Here is a 19,018-nt window from a genome sequence, read left to right on the forward strand (position 1 = left end):
ATAATTTATTGAATGTTTACCAAATATCAAACTGGTGTCACTACTTAATAGCTGTGTGGTGCTCAAGATTCACTTTCTGGGGCTCAGTTTTCATTTCTGTAAATTGTGACGAGAAAAATAATGCCTACCTCAAAGAGTTGTTTCAGGGTAAAATGAGGTAACCCATGTAAGTAACATAGAGAAGAGCTGGCATGTTGCAGTTGCGCCAAGTGTGTTAGGTGTTTTAGTGGTAAACTTGGAGAATAGGCATGAATAAATGTAAATTTTAGTCTCCAGAATCACACATTTTGCCAAAAGAAACAGGGCTGTAAACAATAATCATAAAGCATTGTATCAGTTTCAATAGGAGATCTAGTTCAAGGTACAGTGATAGTGCAAGGTGCAGGTGGTTAACTGAGCTATGAGTCGTCAGGACTTCCTTCATAGAGGAGGTGACTCTGGAATGACATCTTAAAGGAGAAGTTTGAGGTTTGAGTAAATAAATAAATAAGTGGGAGGAGACATTTCAGGCAAAACGTGCTAAGGTAGAAAATGACTTGTCTCATTCTGATAACTGCAAGAAGTTCTGTGCGGTCTAAGTGACAGATGGAGGATGGAGGATTCTTTGGTTATGTTTTTCAATTCTGGCTGTATATTAGATAACATGTAGGGCTTAAGAGATATATCCCCTGGGGTTGTGTCCTTTACAGTTGTATTTTAGAAGGTGTGGAGCAGGGGCTCTCAATGTGGCCACATGTTTGAAGCTCCTGGAGGACTTTCAAATGTATGGGTAGCAGGACCCCATGCCCAGGATTCTGATTTAACTAGTTTGGGTGGAGCCCAGACACTGAGGTTATTTAAATGATCCCCAGGTGATTCCCATCTCTTCATCATATAAATAGTGTCATTGCCTCTATAAATCCGTTATAAGATGGGCAGCTCAAATTTTGGTATTGTCTCACTTTGGGGAAAATGTTATTTGCAGAAAAACTTTTAACAAGATGATTAGCATTTACTCTAGATTTTGAGAGTATTAGCCTGTGATATAAACAAAAAGTTATGAGAGTAAATATGAATAGCATTTAGACTTATGTTCAAATAAAAAGAGCAAATGTATATTTTAAATTAATCTTTCTCAATGGTGCACATTCTAGGCACCGCAGTGGATTCTAGAGATAGATATATATGACCTAATGACTATTGGCTCTCTAGATTCTGTTAAACTTGGGCTATGAAGTCAGAGTGTCTTAGTTTGAATCCTTGCTCTACCACTTACTAGCCAGGGCTGGAGAAATTACCTAATTCCTTTCCTTGGTTAAACAGTAGTACCTAATAATAGTATCTGTTGTAGGGGATTGTTGTGAAAAATTAGATGTAAAGTGTTTAGCACAATGCCTGGCACATTCCTTAGCTGTCTTTGCTTTCCTGGACTCTCTGCTCTGTCTTCTTCTTTTTTTTTTTTTTTTTTTTAAGCGGTACTCGGGCCTCTCGCTGTTGTGGCCTCTCCCGTTGCGGAGCACAGGCTCTGGACGTTCAGGCTCAGCGGCCACGGCTCACGGGCCCAGCCGCTCCGCGGCATGTAAGATCTTCCCAGACCGGGGCACGAACCCGTGTCCCCTGCATCGGCAGGTGGACTCTCAACCACTGCACCACCAGGGAAGCCCTCTGCTCTGTCTTCTTAACACAGGGGGCCCCCTTCTTAACACAGAAGGCTCTGTTTGCCTTCTCTTTCCCTGTCCTCTGAAGGCCACTCAGAAAACTCATCTTGTTTGTTTGCTCTCTCTCTCTCTCTATTTTCCTGGTGTCCAGAGTTTCATCCATGTTGTCTAGTTATTTCATTGTTTTATGCAGAATGGTAAGTCTAGTCCCTGTTATTCTGTCTTACCTAGAAGTAGAAGTGATACATGTTTAAATAAATGACTTATTTGAACAGCCTAATACAACAATGTACATTTAGGATTTTAGTTAGTACTTAACATTTGTAGTCTTTGAGGGGCATCAGTGCTAAACAGCGTATCTGTGTAGTACAGTAGCATGGTCCATACCCACCATAGATCATTCACAGTATTAGATCAGGTGACAACACTGTCCTTTAGTAAACAGACAGGAGATGTTTCTATTTCTAACCTTCCAGTGACAAGTAACATTAAAAGTTGTTCATTTTCTTCCCAAATTAAATTCAGTGGTGAATACATTGAGTAGCTTGAAATGTTATTCTTCCTGTTACTACTATGGTGACCAGTATACTGAAATATAAGGCAAAATTTTTTGAAGAAATTGCAGTTGCTTTTCCAGGGCAGTCCTCAGTGATAAGGATACACGTAGAGTAGCTTGGAGGATCTTATGGTTTAGATTGATAGTTAAATGTTATGTTGGTAGCTTAGGTCTTGATGCCCTCAGTCCCCCTCCCCTCCCCATTTTCGTTGAAAGACTCCATGATGTTTTAAATTAAGGTTTGATTTGCAAAACATAAGGTTGTGAGTTGAAAGCAGCAAATGCTATTGAGCAGGTCAAAAGATGTGTTTCTAATAAATTAGTGGAAATAATAACACTCTGGCAACAAAGAGATATCTAGATTTAGATATGCTCGAGTGTTTTATATACATACTGTATAGTAAATTCTGTGTCTTTGTTTTCTTTTTCTACTTAATATTTCAGGGACATCTTTCTGTGTCAAATATCAGTTTTAACAGTTACATAATATTTCAGTAATTTACTTAACCATATCTTGATGTATATTTAATTTTTTCTAACTTTTTGATATATTGAAAGGCTTTAATTAATAGACTTGTAAATTAAAAATTTCCCATTTATGAAACTAATTTTTAAACATTAAATTTCTAAAAATCATATTGCTGGGTAGGCATATTTTGAATTTTGAAATACTAATTGCCTTCTAGAAAGGTTTATCAATTAAAATTCCCTCAAAACTTGAATTAGAGCACCTTTTTTCCATTCTGGGTTTGTTATTGTTTTTAATCTTCATGAAGTTAATAGTCAAAAAGTGATAATTTAGGGCTTCCCTGGTGGCGCAGTGGTTGAGAGTCCGCCTGCCGATGCAGGGGATGCGGGTTCGTGCCCCGGTTTGGGAGGATCCCACATGCCGCGGAGCGGCTGGGCCTGTGAGCCGTGGCCGCTGAGCCTGCGCGTCCGGAGCCTGTGCTCCGCAACGGGAGAGGCCACAGCAGTGAGAGGCCCGCGTACCGCAAAAAAAAAAAAAAAAAAAAAAAAAAAAGTGATAATTTAATGTTTTTATTTTTCAAATATTTATATATAGAACATAGTTGGTTTTCCTTAGATTGTTGACTATTACAGATAATGTTGAAATTATTTTTTCCCCTGAAGTGATTAAAAATGATTTATCTCTATTGTAAAATGAAAGGTTTTATTTTTCTTTAAGAGAATTTCAGGCATGAACTTACACCTGAGAGAGAGGGCTTTTATTCGTTTTATTCGAGGTTTTCTTTTTAGTGTTCAGTTGGGTTCAAGGAGCAGAGTCACAATTCTTGGAATGATAAGGCCATTAATATTGCAGCCAGGTTAAAGTGACTTGTAGTGAAGTCTAGAAATCTCCCTCCTGTCTCCTCCTCTGTTCGAAACACTGCTCTGGGAATAGTTATTATTAAGAATGATGTAGACTTCCCCCCCACCCCTTAGGCTTTATTTATTTAATTATGAAGTATCACTTAATAATTTATTATTGAATGTTTATCCTTATTATTCTTCAAGATCAACCTTGGGGTGAAATGTCCTGGGACAGGGCTGTTAATTGACTTGATTAAGATGTCTTCTTATAGAGATGATGTGGCCTGTTTAGAACTCATCTTCCTGTCTCTTCATCAGCACATATGCCTAAGTATATACCTCCCTGGGTGTATAAGTTCTGGGGTTGGGCATATTTATTAATATGTCTGCTTACTTTCAGGGTTTCGTGCACCTGAAGTTGCCAGAGGAAATGTTATTTATAACCAACAGGCTGATGTTTATTCATTTGGTTTGCTACTCTATGATATTTTGACAACTGGAGGTAGAATAGCAGAGGGTTTGAAGTTCCCAAATGAGTTTGATGAATTGGCAATACAAGGAAAATTACCTGGTAAGTTTTATTTTATCTACAATAAAGATTATTATTATTTTTTAATAGTAGCAGCTTCATTTCCAAGTTATTTAATTGTAGTTGCATAGTAATTCATTTCACAGCTGAAAATATTTTTAGTGCGTGAATATTCTTAAATTCTGTGACATATTAATAAAATCATATGAGAAAGATAGAAGTTATAGGGCTTCTTTTTAATATTCCAAATATTGATATATTTGATATTATATTTAGAAGAATACTCAGAAAAGGAAATACTATTAGAACTCCAGGTTTAGTGACTTGTCTTCTCGTAAGGAGTTACTAAGTGTCCATTAGCTTGGAGTATTTTCATTTTCTTGGAGTGAAATAATTTCTATGCAGGAATGGAAGCTTGAATTATTTACAATAATAATTTTTAGTAGTAAATATTAGTAAGAATTAGTAACTGAGTATTTAATGAGATCAAATCTCACTTTGAATGGTTTGCCTCATGCTCTAAAGAAATTCTAGGGCTTTGTCATTCATTCCTTAACTCTTCAGTTCTCATTCTAAAGTATTCTTTTAAATATATTTAGTTGTTTCTCATATTTTCTGCTTTTCTTTTCATTTAAGAAAAGTTTTGAGTGTATACTATGTTCCATCTACAGGGAATACAGCTTTAACTATCTCCTTCTGGGGGACCTTTAAAGATTCCCAACAGAAGGAAATCTATTATTACTCGACTAAACTTTGTGCACAATCTAGGTCATCTCCCTCATTTTATCAGTTAGCTTTCCAGTGAAAGTTTTCGGGTCTGTATTCTATACCAATCAGAAAAATGGCATACCTCTTATAAAAAAACCAAATGTGCACAAAGTGACTGTGGGGGTCACTTTGGATTAAATGGATTAAATAATGCTTGTCTACACTGAATATTAAAATAAAAAGTATTTGCAAAGAAGTCTATTATATGAACAAAAGTGTTTTCAAAGTCTATTTGAAATGAAGGTATGAAAGGAAAATCTATTTTTATTCAGTTGGTATTTGTGTCTCTTTTTATACTGTAAAAATTAAGAACTCATTCTTGATGTCTCTAGTAGAGACAGTTAACAAAATTAGCTTTAAGAGTGATAAGCAGATTCATGATATATATGGGATTATAGACATCAGTGGTTCCTTTGCAATGTCTGGACCTCTCATACACATTGAGAAGAAATAAAATAATTGTTCTGATTTGTCCAGTGTTTAAGCGTAATATGTTTTTTAATGTTTTAGATCCAGTTAAAGAATATGGTTGTGCCCCATGGCCTATGGTTGAGAAGTTAATTAAAAAATGTTTGAAAGAAAATCCTCAAGAAAGACCTACTTCTGCCCAGGTATTTGTGTAGTCAAAATTTATCAATATTTTGTTCAGAACATCAAAAAATATATATGTAATATTCAAATATATATACAAACATATAAAAACACACACACAGTTTAAAACAGTTATAAAGCAAAACTCCTTTATCTCCTCACTACCCCAGGCACAAAATAAAGGGCCAACACCCCAGAAACGCACATATGCCCTCTTTCTGATTGCATCACCCCCTTTTCCCTATAGATGTAGCCAGTCTCCTGACTTTCATGATAATCATTGTTTTTGTTTCTTTTTATGATTTTACTACCCAGTTTAGTTTTCCTGCATTCATAATTTATTTAAAATGGAATCATAGTCACGTGCTGTTCTGAGTTTTTTCAGTTGTTCTCCCAACATTATTTTGTAAGCTTCATTCATGTTGTTGAACATAGCTGTTGATTACTTTCCCTACTGTTCCATTCCATTGTTTGAATGCACAACAATGTATTTACCCGTGATCATATCAGTGGGTATTGGTATTGTTTCTAGTTTTTTGCTATTATAAATAGTGCTGTTATGAGTGTGGTCGTACATGTCGCCTAGTGCAAATTGTATCAGAATTTCTTTGTGGTATCTAACCAGGAGTTGAATTGCAGAATCATGGGATATGGGAATATCTAAATCATTTCTTGAAGCAGTTGTACCAGCTTAACAGTTCCATCACCTGTATATTAGGGTAGCTGTTTTTTTTTAAATATATTCTCCCTAAACGTTGTACTATCTGACTTCTTAATATTTTCCAAATAGATCTAGTCTTGTGTATTGATTTACATTTTCCTAATTACTAATAAAGATGAGCATCTCTTTATATATTCATTGGTCATATATGTGTTTCCTCTTCTGGAAAATGCCTGTTCATTATTTAGCTATTTTTCCATTGAGTTGTTTGTGTAAAAATAAAATTTAAAAAGCGCTTCTTTATACATTGTATACTAAAACTTTGCTGGTTATATATATTGCAAATTTCTTTTCCCAATTCATGGTTTGCATTTTTATTTCCTAAAGAGTGCCTTTTGATTAACAGAATTTCTTAATTTTAATAGAGATAAATTTAACAATACTTCTTTTTATGGTTATTAATTTTAGGGTCCTGTTTTAAAAGGTCCTTATCTCTCTCAGAGTCACAAAATATTTACCTATGGTTTCTTCAAAATGTTTAAAAGTTTTGCTCTTAATAGTTAAGTTCTGAATCCATCAGGAAATGACATTTTTATCTAGATCCAATTTCCTTTTTTCCATATGGGTAACCAATTTTTCCAGCTTCATCTATGAAATTGTTTCTTCCTTTGTCTTCTACTTATCTTTTTATTTTCCATTTCCACTCTGTAATATACACTCAAAGATAAACACACACACATTCTCTTCCACTGGTCAATTTACCTGTTCTTCCTCCAGTACAATCCTGTCTTAATTCCTGAAGCTTTATAATAGTCTCTTTTCCCCTTATTTTTATCCTTTAGGAATGCTTTAGCTGTTCTTCAGTCTAGTTTTTCCATATAAATTTTTAAATCACTTTGTCAACTTTTATGAAAAATTCTATTGTGCTTTGGATTAGACTTGCATTGAATCTGTAGACAATATCTTTATGATATATTGTCTTTCTATTCTTGAATATGGGTTATCTCTGTATTTAGGTCTTCTTAAGTGTCTTTCAATTAAGTTTTATAATTTTGCATATAGGTCTTGCACATCTTTTTCTGGATTATCTTGCTATAAATTGCTTTACAGTCAATTCCTGGCTTGAGATGTTTTTGAATCACCCAAGTGATGAGAATCTGCTCTACAAATCTTGAGAGCAAGCTTATTAATTAATAAACAGTTTCTCAGGGTTCTTTTGCTCTCTCCCCCTGTGTCTGTAAAGTCCCAAGGCAACTTTTCTTATAAACTAGTGAGAGTGGGAGTGTAGAGTGGCTTTATTTCTGGTTCTCATTTATTCTAAATATGCAGTCCTTTTGGGATCCTAGTTTTGTGGGAACAAGACCATTAACTACATTCTCCACTTTGGGCAGGCCATAGATTTAACTCTTTCCCACTGGCCTCACAAGGCACTAAAAACCACACATCAATTTTGCTTCAATAGACAAATGCCTAAAGGGAAAATTGGGCTTAAGGGTTCATCTGACCTCTCTGGATTCTGTCTTTCATTAATATTTTGGCCATATAGAATTCTATATGGTGTTGTCAGATCTTTAATGTTTTTAAGAGATTAGAAAAATAATTGTGTTGTCAGATCTTCAATGTTTTTAAGAGATTAAAGAAATAATTTCTTCAGCATTTTAAGTTGTATTCAGCTGGAAGTTTTGTCCAAATAACCTCTTCCACCATATTATTGGAAACAGAACTCTTACTATGTTTTAAATGAAACAGATTTTAATAGATCAAAATAAGAGCTGTTTTTATGTTGTGGACTCTCAATTTTGTATAATAATTCATTGAAAAATTTTGTTCAATTTTAAATTTCCTACTCAGAAATAGCTGAGGACATGTATACACTGCCTTTATCAAACATCATATAATTATCTTGACTAGTTGCCTTACTGGCTTTTTAATTTTGGTTGCTACCAGTGTTAATTACACAGACTTAAAAAAATTTATCAAAGCAAAATTTTCCAGAGCTTAATTATTGTTTTACTTTTTCTTCTTTTAATTTTCACTTATACTTCACCTGTATTTTACAGATTACATAACAATCTTGACGGTTTTTTTTAGCACATGACAGTTTTCAGAAACTTTCACATACCCGTTTAGTCTTTAAAATACAGTGTGTACTAGGCAAGGTGGATAAACTCATCACCTTTGTCAGATGAGTCACTGGGAGAAATGGAGCACTCTCTTGGGGCCTTGTGAATGGCAGGTAAGTGGCTGTGACACAGGGCTCTAATTCCATTTTCCTGACCCCTGGTTCTGTTTCCTTACACTGGCTCTCTGCCATCTCTTTAGTTCATTAGTGCTTGAAGGAAAAATGTAAAAACAGAATCTAGAGGTGATTTGTGAGTTTTGTTACCAAAATCAAAATGTCTTTTCCCTTCAACTGGTAGAAGGTGTATTCTATTGTGCGCCCTAAAGTTTATCTTCAACATGATGCGTCTCTGCAGTATGAAACTGAATGAAGAGTAGCTCCTGACTCTGCTAAATTTCTGTTCATTTGACACTTTTGAGATTTTCTTTTCAAGTTACAAAACATACTATATGTACAAAAGTGCATGTATCATGCACAGTTTAAAAATAAGTATTATCTTAATATCTATAGTTTGATTGTTAATCTTGTTGCTCCGAATGGGTCACAGTTTAAATAACAGATTTAGGTTTAGTGCTGTAACATTTAATACTACATTATGCATAATGATATGATCTTTCAAGAGGGCATGTGTTAACCTGATGTATGTTATTTTGTTATTTTTTAAACTTTCTCAGGTCTTTGACATTTTGAATTCAGCTGAGTTAATCTGTCTGATGAGGCATATATCAATACCTAAAAACTTTACTGTTGAATGCATGGTTGCTATGAATCATAACAGCAAGAATGCAAGCATTTGGCTGGGCTGTGGGCACACTGACAAAGGACAGCTCTCCTTTCTTGACTTAAATACAGAAAGATACACTTCTGCGGTAAGTCCAAATACCATTTAAATTAGTGAAACTCCAGAAAACTCACTTTGCAAATTATTTTAAAGCATGTACCAATTGAAAATTACTTAGGGGTACTCAATGTGCAGGTGCGAAGGGTCCATCTGGGGCTGGGGGAGGATTTGAAGAACTGGCATTTGGTTTTGGACACAGCTATCTGGGTTCAGCCGCTGGGCAGAACCTTTTGTCAGGGGCCCAGCCAAGAACCAGGCCCGTGAGATTCCCAAGGGTGTCCATGACTTTCAAGTGGACTGCAGTGACTGGTTCTTTAAAAAAAAAAAAAAAGTTACTTACAAGGGAATAAAATAAGAGATAATACAGGAGTGTTATTAAATTAGCTTCCTGTTAGAACAAGTGTATTCACATGAAATGAAGTAGTGTGTGTTTTGTTTTAAAATCACAGTATATGTGTGTCTTAGGTCAGGAATGCTAGAAACACAGCCTGAAACAGAGAATCTTATATGAGTGATTCAAGGAGAGAGAAACTTTTAAGGAGGTATGGGAAGCCACATAGATCAGGGAAAGAAGCTTAGCAAAAATGTAGTGTCTGGGGCTTCCTTGGTGGCACAGTGGTTGAGAGTCCGCCCGCCGATACAGGGGACAGGGGTTCGTGCCCCGGTCCGGGAAGATCCCACATGCCGCGGAGCGGCTGGGCCCATGAGCCATGGCCGCTGAGCCTGCGGGTCCAGAGCCTGTGCTCCGCAACGGGAGAGGCCACAGCAGTGAGAGGCCCACGTACCGCAAAAAAAAAAAAAAAGAAAAAAAAAGAAAAGGTAGTGTCTGAGGAAGTCTAGCCTCAGTCTTTACCCACAAGAAACTCTGGAATGTGAATAACGGCACAGATTTATCCCTTCATCAGGCAAGGGGTCCAGTATTTCATTCCCACTTATCAGTCAGTCATCAGCTGCAATTTGCCCAAGGGTAGGGGTGGCATAACCTCCCAACCATTTCTGAACAAGCCAGCAGAAGGTAGTGAAGGGTGCAGCTCTGAGCTCTACTAAGCCAACACTCAGAGCAGCCGGGGGTGGGTGATAGAGGAGATCTCGGCATGGCTTCTGCAAGATGGATCAATAAATTATATTGGGAAATATAAGGTAAATTTCTAGACTTAAAAAAGCTTATATTTTGACTGTTGCCTTGAAAGAAATGTTGTACCTAAACATTATTCTTAAGGTTGAACAATCTTCTTATATTATTTTGATGGAGTGAGAAATGATACTGAGAAATAATTTTCAATTTTTAAATTTTAGTTTCAGTTGCATTCTAGACAGTCATTTTTTTTTCTTTTTTTGGCCAGTTAACTCATTTATTGTTGAAAGTTAAATAAAATTGGCATTGTTTTAAAAATGAAAACCAAGAAAATAAAAGGAGTTAAGTATGTGGATTACATAATATTTTCATTCTATGTAAGTTCTAGTCACTTAAGCTAGAACCAAGTCCTTTAGAGAGTGTTTTCTTTTCTTAACAGGAAGTTACTGATAGTAGAATATTGTGCCTAGCCTTGGTGCATCTTCCTGTTGAAAAGGAAAGCTGGATTGTATCTGGAACACAGTCTGGCATGCTCCTCGTCATCAATACTGAAGATGAGAGAAAGAGGCATACTCTTGAAAAGATGACTGATTCTGTTACTTGCTTGTATTGCAATTCCTCTTCCAAGCAAAGGTAAGGTAGTGATTTTGACCATTGGGGGAAAATTACAAATCTTTTAGATGACTTAATTGTGTGCAAAATTGTTACAGTATCAACAAAGGTTGCTCATTTTTAACATTTTCCCATTGGTTGCATATATTAGAGGGAACTATAGGAGGCCATGAAGATATTTGTATTTTTCTGTATACAGATCAAGCTGAGACAGTTAAAATATAGGTCAGTCATTTCTTCAGGCTTCCAGCCTTGCTCCTGGTTTTATCTCAACTATGGCTCTTAACTCTTCACCACTCAGCACATCAGTTCATTTTTGTAGGGCCTCTTCAAAAATGAGTTCTCATTCATTCTTACTTTGAATACATGTATATCAGTAAACTGTTATATGCCAGTCTAAAGCATATCACTTAACTAACTACCAAATTGGAAAATAACTTCAGTAGATGAATTCAGAAGTTGTCAATAGTGAAATGGCTTAACCATTATCAGTCGAAAGGATTTTATCTCAGGAATTTATCGAAATGGCAGAATTTCAGGTGTAACACGTTAGTTGCTGTAATATTTGGGGCAGTATGATTTTCAGGAGCCATTTAGATTATGCACCATATACTTCTCTGGTTTAAGTCAGTACTGGAAAATAAAAAGTATTAGAAAAATGTGAAGTCCAAGTTTCTGGTGACTAAAATATAAACTCCACTGGCAATTTTGGAGTTGAAATTATTTAGATACTGTCAAATAGAAATTTCATCAGGTGAAGTCAAATAGGCAAGCAAGACTTTATATTTAAGATTAGTGCAATAGGGGAGAGGGATTGGACTCAGCTCTGCTGAAATAAAAGGTGGGAGAGTGTTTAAACCCTGTAATGAGCTAGTGGAAAAGTACTGGAGGACATTGGGGGAGGGGGAGGGTCAGTGTGATTAGGTCATCCGTGTTTGCTGATTGTTGCTTATTGAAGTAGGCTCCTACCGTCCCACAAAGAATGGGAGAAGGGGTGCCATCCTTCCTGATAACATTTCAGAGAGGGCACCCAAATCCTTGAGAAAGACATTCTTGAGTTGTAAAACTTGAAGAAGCTCTACATCTTAAATGGGCAGAGAAAGAAGTTGCAATTTAAGTTTTCTCAAGTAAATGCTATAAGGAAAAGGAGGTAGAGGCCAATAATCAGGAAGAAACCTGTCTAAGTTTAGTTAAGGTAGGTGGAATGTTAAGACCATCTTGGTCAATATAAGCATTATTTTTGTAACAATTTTGACATTCTTTCTTTTAGCAAGCAAAAAAAATTCCTTTTAGTGGGAACTGCTGATGGCAACTTAGCAATTTTTGAAGATAAAACGGTTAAGGTAAATGTTGAACGCATTCTGCACCAAAATTTAAGTTCTTTGTTTTACGTTTACTCATCACCACCCTCCTTCTAACTGATTATAAACTCCCTGAGATTCTGGATCATATATTCTGCTTTTTATCTTTCTCTTGCTTCAGGAAGTCTTGAACACAGTACATTCTCTATAAGTACTTACTGATTAACTGTATATTTTATATGAACTAACCAAGGATGAATTGATAAATGAGATCTGATTTATAAGGTTAGGGATGGAAATAATTCCATTTTTATATAAGGGAAGTAGATAATTTCTTATAAATACATTGTGGAAAAAACAAGGGAAACAAGTTTTAAGTCTGGCTTGCTACCAACCTGTTCTTTCTTTTTTTTTTCTTTTTTAAAACATATTTATTGGAGTATAATTGCTTTACAGTGGTGTGTTAGTTTCTGCTGTATAACAAAGTGAATCAGCTATATATATACATACATCCCCATATCTCCTCCCTCTTGAGTCTCCCTCCCTCCCACCCTCCCTATCCCACCCCTTTAGGTGGACACAAAGCACTGAGCTGATCTCCCTGTGCTATGCGGCTGCTTCCTACTAGCTATCTATTTTACATTTGGTAGTGTATATTTGTCAGTGCCACTCTCTCACTTCATCCCAGCTTACCCTTCTCCCTCCCCGTGTCCTCAAGTCCATTCTCTATGTCTGTGTCTTTATTCCTGTCCTGCCACCTAGGTTCTTCAGAACCATTTTTTTTTTTTTAGACTCCATATATATGTGTTAGCATACGGTATTTATTTTTCTCTTTCTGACTTACTTCACTCTGTATGACTGTCTCTAGATCCATCCACCTCACTACAAATAACTCAATTTCATTTCTTTTTATGGCTGAGTAATATTCCATTATATATATGTGCCAAATCTTCTTTATCCATTCATCTGTTGATGGACACCTAGGTTGCCTCCATGTCCTGGCTATTGTAAATAGTGCTGCAGTGAACATTGTGGTACATGACTCTTTTTGAATTATGGTTTTCTCAGGGTATATACCCATAGTGGGATTGCTGGGTCGTATGGTAGTTCCATTTTTAGTTTTTTAAGGAACCTCCATGCTGTTCTCCATAGTGGCTCTATCAATTTACATTCCCACCAACAGTTCAGAAGGGTTCCCTTTTCTCCACACCCTCTCCAGCATTTATTGTTTGTAGATCTTTTGATGATGACCATTCTGACCAGTGTGAGGTGATTTTGTAGTTTTGATTTGAATTTCTCTAATGATTAGTGATGTTGAGCAGCCTTTCATGTATTTGTTGGCAATCTGTGTATCTTCTTTGGAGAAATGTCTGTTTAGGTCTTCTGCCCATTTTTGGATTGGGTTGTTTGTTTTTTTGATATTGAGCTGCATGAGCTGCTTGTATATTTTGGAGATTAATCCTTTGTCAGTTGCTTCATTTGCAAATATTTTCTCCCATTCTGAGGATTGTCTTTTCATTCTTGTTTATGGTTTCCTTTGCTGTACAAAAGCCTTTAAGTTTCATTAGGTCCCATTTGTTTACTTTTGTTTTTATTTCCATTTCTCTAGGAGGTTAACCTGTTCTTTAACCTTGAAGAAATCATTTGACTTTCTGTTATTAAGATTCACATTTATCATTAAAGAATTAATTTCTCCATCCATCATTCATCTGTGGTTCTATCTAGTCATTCAACATCCTACCCATTCATACTCTTTGTTATCAAAAAAGCTTATTATCTAATGAGAGACAAAGAAGTAATTATAGTATAATCCCTAGGTTACTTCCTGTACAATTTTTATATGGAGAAGTGAAGAGATTGGTTATAAGGATAACACATTGAATACCATTTGAATTAAATTTATAAGTCCTTTGAAAAATGTATCCTGAATTTTTATTTTAATATCTCTAACCATTTAAGATGGGAAAGTAGTTTTTAGAAAGCTGAAATTTTATACTGTTTCATTCTGTGGCTACTCAATTTACTGAATGTGTTTTCTCTTTCTGGCAAAGTGTAAAGGAGCTGCTCCTTTGAAGACACTCAATATAGGAAATGTCAGCACTCCACTGATGTGTTTGAGTGAATCCATGAATTCAACCGAAAAAAACATTATGTGGGGAGGATGTGGTACAAAAGTTTTCTCGTTTTCTGATGATTTCACCATTCAGAAACTGATTGAGACCAGGACAAATCAGCTGTAAGTTATTCTTATCTATGCAACTCATTTACCATTTTTTTCATGTTTATTCTTTATAATCAAGTCAATAATGCTATCGATAATCCCAAACAAAGATCTTTCAAAATGCATACTTTATTTTTCTATTGTAAATTTAAATATTCATTATAGAACTTAGAAAGCAGAGGAACATTAAAAAATCACCCAGTCTAATCACATTTGGGATAAAATATGAAAACTCATAGTAATTTTAGTAGTATCTATCAATCTAAATTTTTATTATTTTCATTATCTCTGTATCAAATTAAACATGGAATTTGAGAGGCATGAACTCATTATTTTACTAAAGATATGGATTTAACACATGTATTTTGTATAATTTTCTTTGTTCTTTCATTTTTTATTGAGGTATAGTTGATTTACAATATTATATAAGTTTCAGGGGTACAACATAGTGATTCACAATTTTTAAAGTTTATATTCCATTTATAGTTATAAACTATTGGCTATATTCCCTGTGTTGTACTATATATCGTTATAGCTTATTTATTTTATCCATAGTAGTTTGTACCTCTTAATCCCCTAACATTATCTTGGCTCTCCCCCACTTCCCTGTCCCCACTGGTAAACACTAGTTTGTTCTCTGTATCTGTGAGTCTGTTTCTATTTTGTTATATTCACTAGTTTGTTTTATTTTTTAGATTCTACATAGAAGTGATATCAAACAGTATTTGTTTTTCTTTTACTTATTTCACTTATCATAATAACCTCTAAGTCCATCCATGTTGTTGCAAATGGCAAAATTTCATGCTTTTTTATAGCTGGGTATTATTCTATTGTATATGTATATATACCACATCTTCTTTATCCATTCATCTGTTGATGGACACTTTGGTTGCTTCCATATCTTGGCTATTGTAAATAATGGTACTATGAATATTAGGATGTGTGTATCTTTTCAAATTAGTGTTTTCATTTTTTTTGGATAAATACCCAGGAATGGAATTGCTGGGGCATATGGTAGTTCTATTTTTAGTTTTTTGAGAAACCTCCATACTGTTTCCCACAGTGGCTGCACCAATTTACATTCTCACCAACAGTGTATGAGGTTTCCCTTTTCTCCACATTCTTGCCAATATTTATTATTTGTGGTCTTTTTGATGATAGCCATTCTGACAGGTGTGACGTGATATCTCACTGTGTTTTTAATTTGTATTTCTCTGATGATTAATGATGTTGAGCATCTTTTCATGTGCCTGTAGAGCATCTGTATGTCTTCTTTGATGTCTGTTCAGGTCTTCTGCCTATTTTTTTTTTTATTTTTATTTTTTTGCGGTACGCAGTCCTCTCACTGTTGTGGCCTCTCCCGTTGCGGAGCACAGGCTCCAGACGCACAGGTTCAGTGGCCATGGCTCACGGGCCCAGCCGCTCCACGGCAAGTGGGATCTCACGAGACTGGGGCACGAACCCATGTCCCCTGCATCGGCAGGTGGACTCTCAACCACTGCGCCACCAGGGAAGCCCTTCTGCCCATTTTTTAATTGGGTTTTTTGTTTTTTCTGATGTTGAGTTATAGGAGCTGTCTATATATTATGGATATTAACCCCTTATCAATCGTATCATTTGCAAATATTTTCTTCCATTCAGTAGGTTGTCTTTTCATTTTATTGATGGTTTCCTTTGCTGTGCAAAAGCTTTTAAGTTTACTTAGGTCCCATTGTTTATTTTTGCTATTATTTTCTTTGCTTTAGGAGATAGATCCAAAAAAATTTTTTTTGTTACAATTTAAGCCAAAGAGTGCTCAGCCTATGTTTTCTTCTAGGAGTTTTATGGTACCTAATCTTACATTTAAGTCTTTAATCCACTTTGAGTTTATTTTTGTATATGCTATTAGAGAATCTTCTATATTTCATTCTTTTCCATTTAGCTGTCCTGTTTTTCCAGCACCACTTATTGAAGACACTGTCTTTTCTCCATTGTGCATTCTTGCCTTCTTTGTTGTAGATTAATTGAACATAAGTGGGTGGGTTTATTTCTGGTCTCTTATATTCCATTGATCTATGTGTTTATTTTTGTGCCAGTACCATACTGGTTTGATTACTGTAGCTTTGTAATATAGTCTGAAGTCAGGGAGTGTGATTCCTTAAGTTATGTTCTTTCTCAAGATTGTTTTGGCTATTCAGGTCTTTTGTATATCCATACAAATTTTAAAATTATTTGTTCTTGTTCTGTGAAAAATGCCATTAGTATTTTAATAGGGATTGCATTGAATATGTAGATTGCCTTGGGTAGTATGGTCATTTTAACAATATTAATTCTTCCAGTCCATGAACACGGTGTAGCTTCCATCAGTTTGTGTCATCTTCAATTTCTTTCATCAGAGTCTTACAGTTTTCTGAATACAGCTCTTTTATCTTCTGTAGTAGGTTTATTCCTTGTTATTTTATTCATTTTGATGCAGTTGTTAATGGGGTTGTTTCCTTAATTTCTCTTTCTGATTGTTTGTTGTTAGTGTATAGAAATGCAACAGATTTCTGTATCCTGCAACTTTAGTGAATTCATTGATGAGCTCTAGTAGTTTTCTGGTAGCAACTTTATGATTTTCTATGTATAGAATCATGTCATCTGCAAACAGTGACAGTTTTACTTCTTCCTTTCCAGTTTGGATTCCTTTTATTTCCTTTTCTTGTCTGATAGCTGTGTCTAGGACTTCCAGTATTATGTTGAATAAAAGTAGCGAGAGTGGGCATCCTTGTCTTGTTCCTGATCTTAGAGGGAATGCTTTCAGGTTTTCACCATTGAGAATGATGTTAGCTATGTGCTTGTCATATATGGCCTGTATTATGTTGAGATATGTTCCCTCTATGACCACTTTCTGTAGAGTTTTTATCATAAATGGATGTTGAATTTTATCTAAATCCTTTTCTGCCTCTATTGAGATGATCATATGGTTTTTATTCTTCAGTTTGTTAATGTGGTGTATCACACTGATTGATTTGTGGATATTGAAAAATCCTTGCATTACTGGGTTAAATCCTACTTGATAATGATATATGATCATTTTAATATATTGTTGGATTTGGTTTGCTAATATTTTGTTGAGGATTTTTGAATCTATGTTTATCAGTGATACTAGCCTGTAATTTTCTTTTTTATGTGTTTTCTTTGTCTGGTTTTTAGTATTGAGGTGATGCTGGCCTCATAGAATGAATTCAGGGGCATTCCTTCCTCTAATATTCTGAAATATTTTGAGAAGGATAGGTGTTAAAACTCTTCTCTAAATATTTGGTAGAATTTCATTTGTGGAGCTCTCTGGTCCTGGACTTTTGTTCGCAAAGTATTCTATCCAGAATGGTTAGGGGATAATATGAAATAATTGCCAAATACTCTAGTCTGTTTCTTTTTCAAAATAGTGTTAATCCTTTATATGCATTAAGAGCTAACATAATAAGGTTGTATTATATTTTGAAATACTAGAAAAATGAAATGACATTCTTTTCTTTCCCCCTAGGTTTTCTTATGCATCTTTCAGTGATTCCAACATCATAGCAGTGGTGGTAGACACAGCTCTTTATGTTGCTAAGAAAAATAGCCCATTTGTGGAAGTGTGGGACAAGAAGACTGAAAAACTCTGTGAACTGATAGACTGTGTGCACTTTTTAAAGTAAATTAATTTTTTAAAAATTTTATTGTGAAAAGAATACTACATGAGACCTACCCACTTAACAAATTTTTAAGTGTATGATATGTTGTTGACTGTAGGTACAGTGTCATTGGTTCTTTATTTTATGCCTGTAACAGCAGTCCTTACACTTCAGATTTCACAGAGAGAGGAAGTATGGCTTATTTTTCTTCCTTTCTACTTCTAAATAGAAAAATGTTTAAAAAAAAAAAACACCCTCAGAAACAAAATTGTTAATACTTCTCAGCACCATCCGTTGGTATCCAACAAATTTCATTTTTGAAAACAAAATAGGCACATAATAGATATGGTTTCCTCAAGGTATTACAAAGAAAAAGTCACAAAACAATATAAAATATGGATGAAAAAATGTACCAGATTGACCTGTGCACTAAGGAGGGAAGATCAAGATGCCAGACTGAGACCGCAGTGCTCAGTCTGATACAGTGTCTCGGAGACTTCCCATCAAGCACATCCCTTGTTTGCTGCTGCTGGCACACAGGACCATTGCCAGCCTTATTTGCTAGCTACTTCATAGTTTTGTTCTGCTGGAGAACATTTAGATTATATACTGTATCCATAAAATGAGATTTCAGAGTTTACTTTCCTAACGCCTTCTTAGTTTTTCTCTGGATGGTGAGGAGATTTATGTTCAGAAGAGCCGACAGTTCTGCCTGGTAAAGGGTCCCTTACTTTCTGAAATTCTAAAATTATTACAATTCTTCTACTTCTGGATACCTCATTTTTGTCATGAATTACTCATTAGCTCAGTGAAAAATTCAGTTGTTTGTATTCATATCTTTTACATGTAGATGATTATAATTTTATTTTCCTCTATAAATTTCAGACTTCATAAAAACCTTTTGAAACTAACTTTTTCCCTTCATATTGGGCAAATTGGTTCTTTTTTTGCTGGATTACATAGGCTTATTACTAAAAATTGTGTCTGTCTTATTTATTTCAGAATTTCTTGAAGTTAGGAGGCAATTGTGTTATCTTTGATCATTTATGCTTTATGTAGTGAAATGTGGCTCTTTGACATTATGTATTTAGCAAAATTAGTTCTGTATGATTTTAATAGTATGTAATGTATGCTGTCATGTATTCATAATTTAAA

General features: G+C 35.1%; 1 protein-coding gene across 1 annotated transcript in view; it reads left to right on the forward strand.

The window, feature by feature from the left end:
• Window positions 1–19,018, forward strand: part of LRRK2 (leucine rich repeat kinase 2) — a gene marked incomplete at its 5' end in the record, with an annotated part of 147,424 nt that overhangs the window by 124,757 nt on the left and 3,649 nt on the right. The window contains 7 exons of the mRNA XM_079714150.1: window positions 3,905–4,075; window positions 5,312–5,412; window positions 8,850–9,044; window positions 10,531–10,724; window positions 11,974–12,046; window positions 14,056–14,240; window positions 17,731–17,883. Coding sequence (XP_079570276.1) covers window positions 3,905–4,075; window positions 5,312–5,412; window positions 8,850–9,044; window positions 10,531–10,724; window positions 11,974–12,046; window positions 14,056–14,240; window positions 17,731–17,883 — 1,072 coding nt within the window. The remainder of the gene's footprint in view (window positions 1–3,904; window positions 4,076–5,311; window positions 5,413–8,849; window positions 9,045–10,530; window positions 10,725–11,973; window positions 12,047–14,055; window positions 14,241–17,730; window positions 17,884–19,018) is intronic.

The sequence above is a fragment of the Hyperoodon ampullatus genome (assembly GCF_949752795.1).
Source record: "Hyperoodon ampullatus genome assembly, chromosome: 11".
Lineage (NCBI taxonomy): Eukaryota > Metazoa > Chordata > Mammalia > Artiodactyla > Ziphiidae > Hyperoodon > Hyperoodon ampullatus.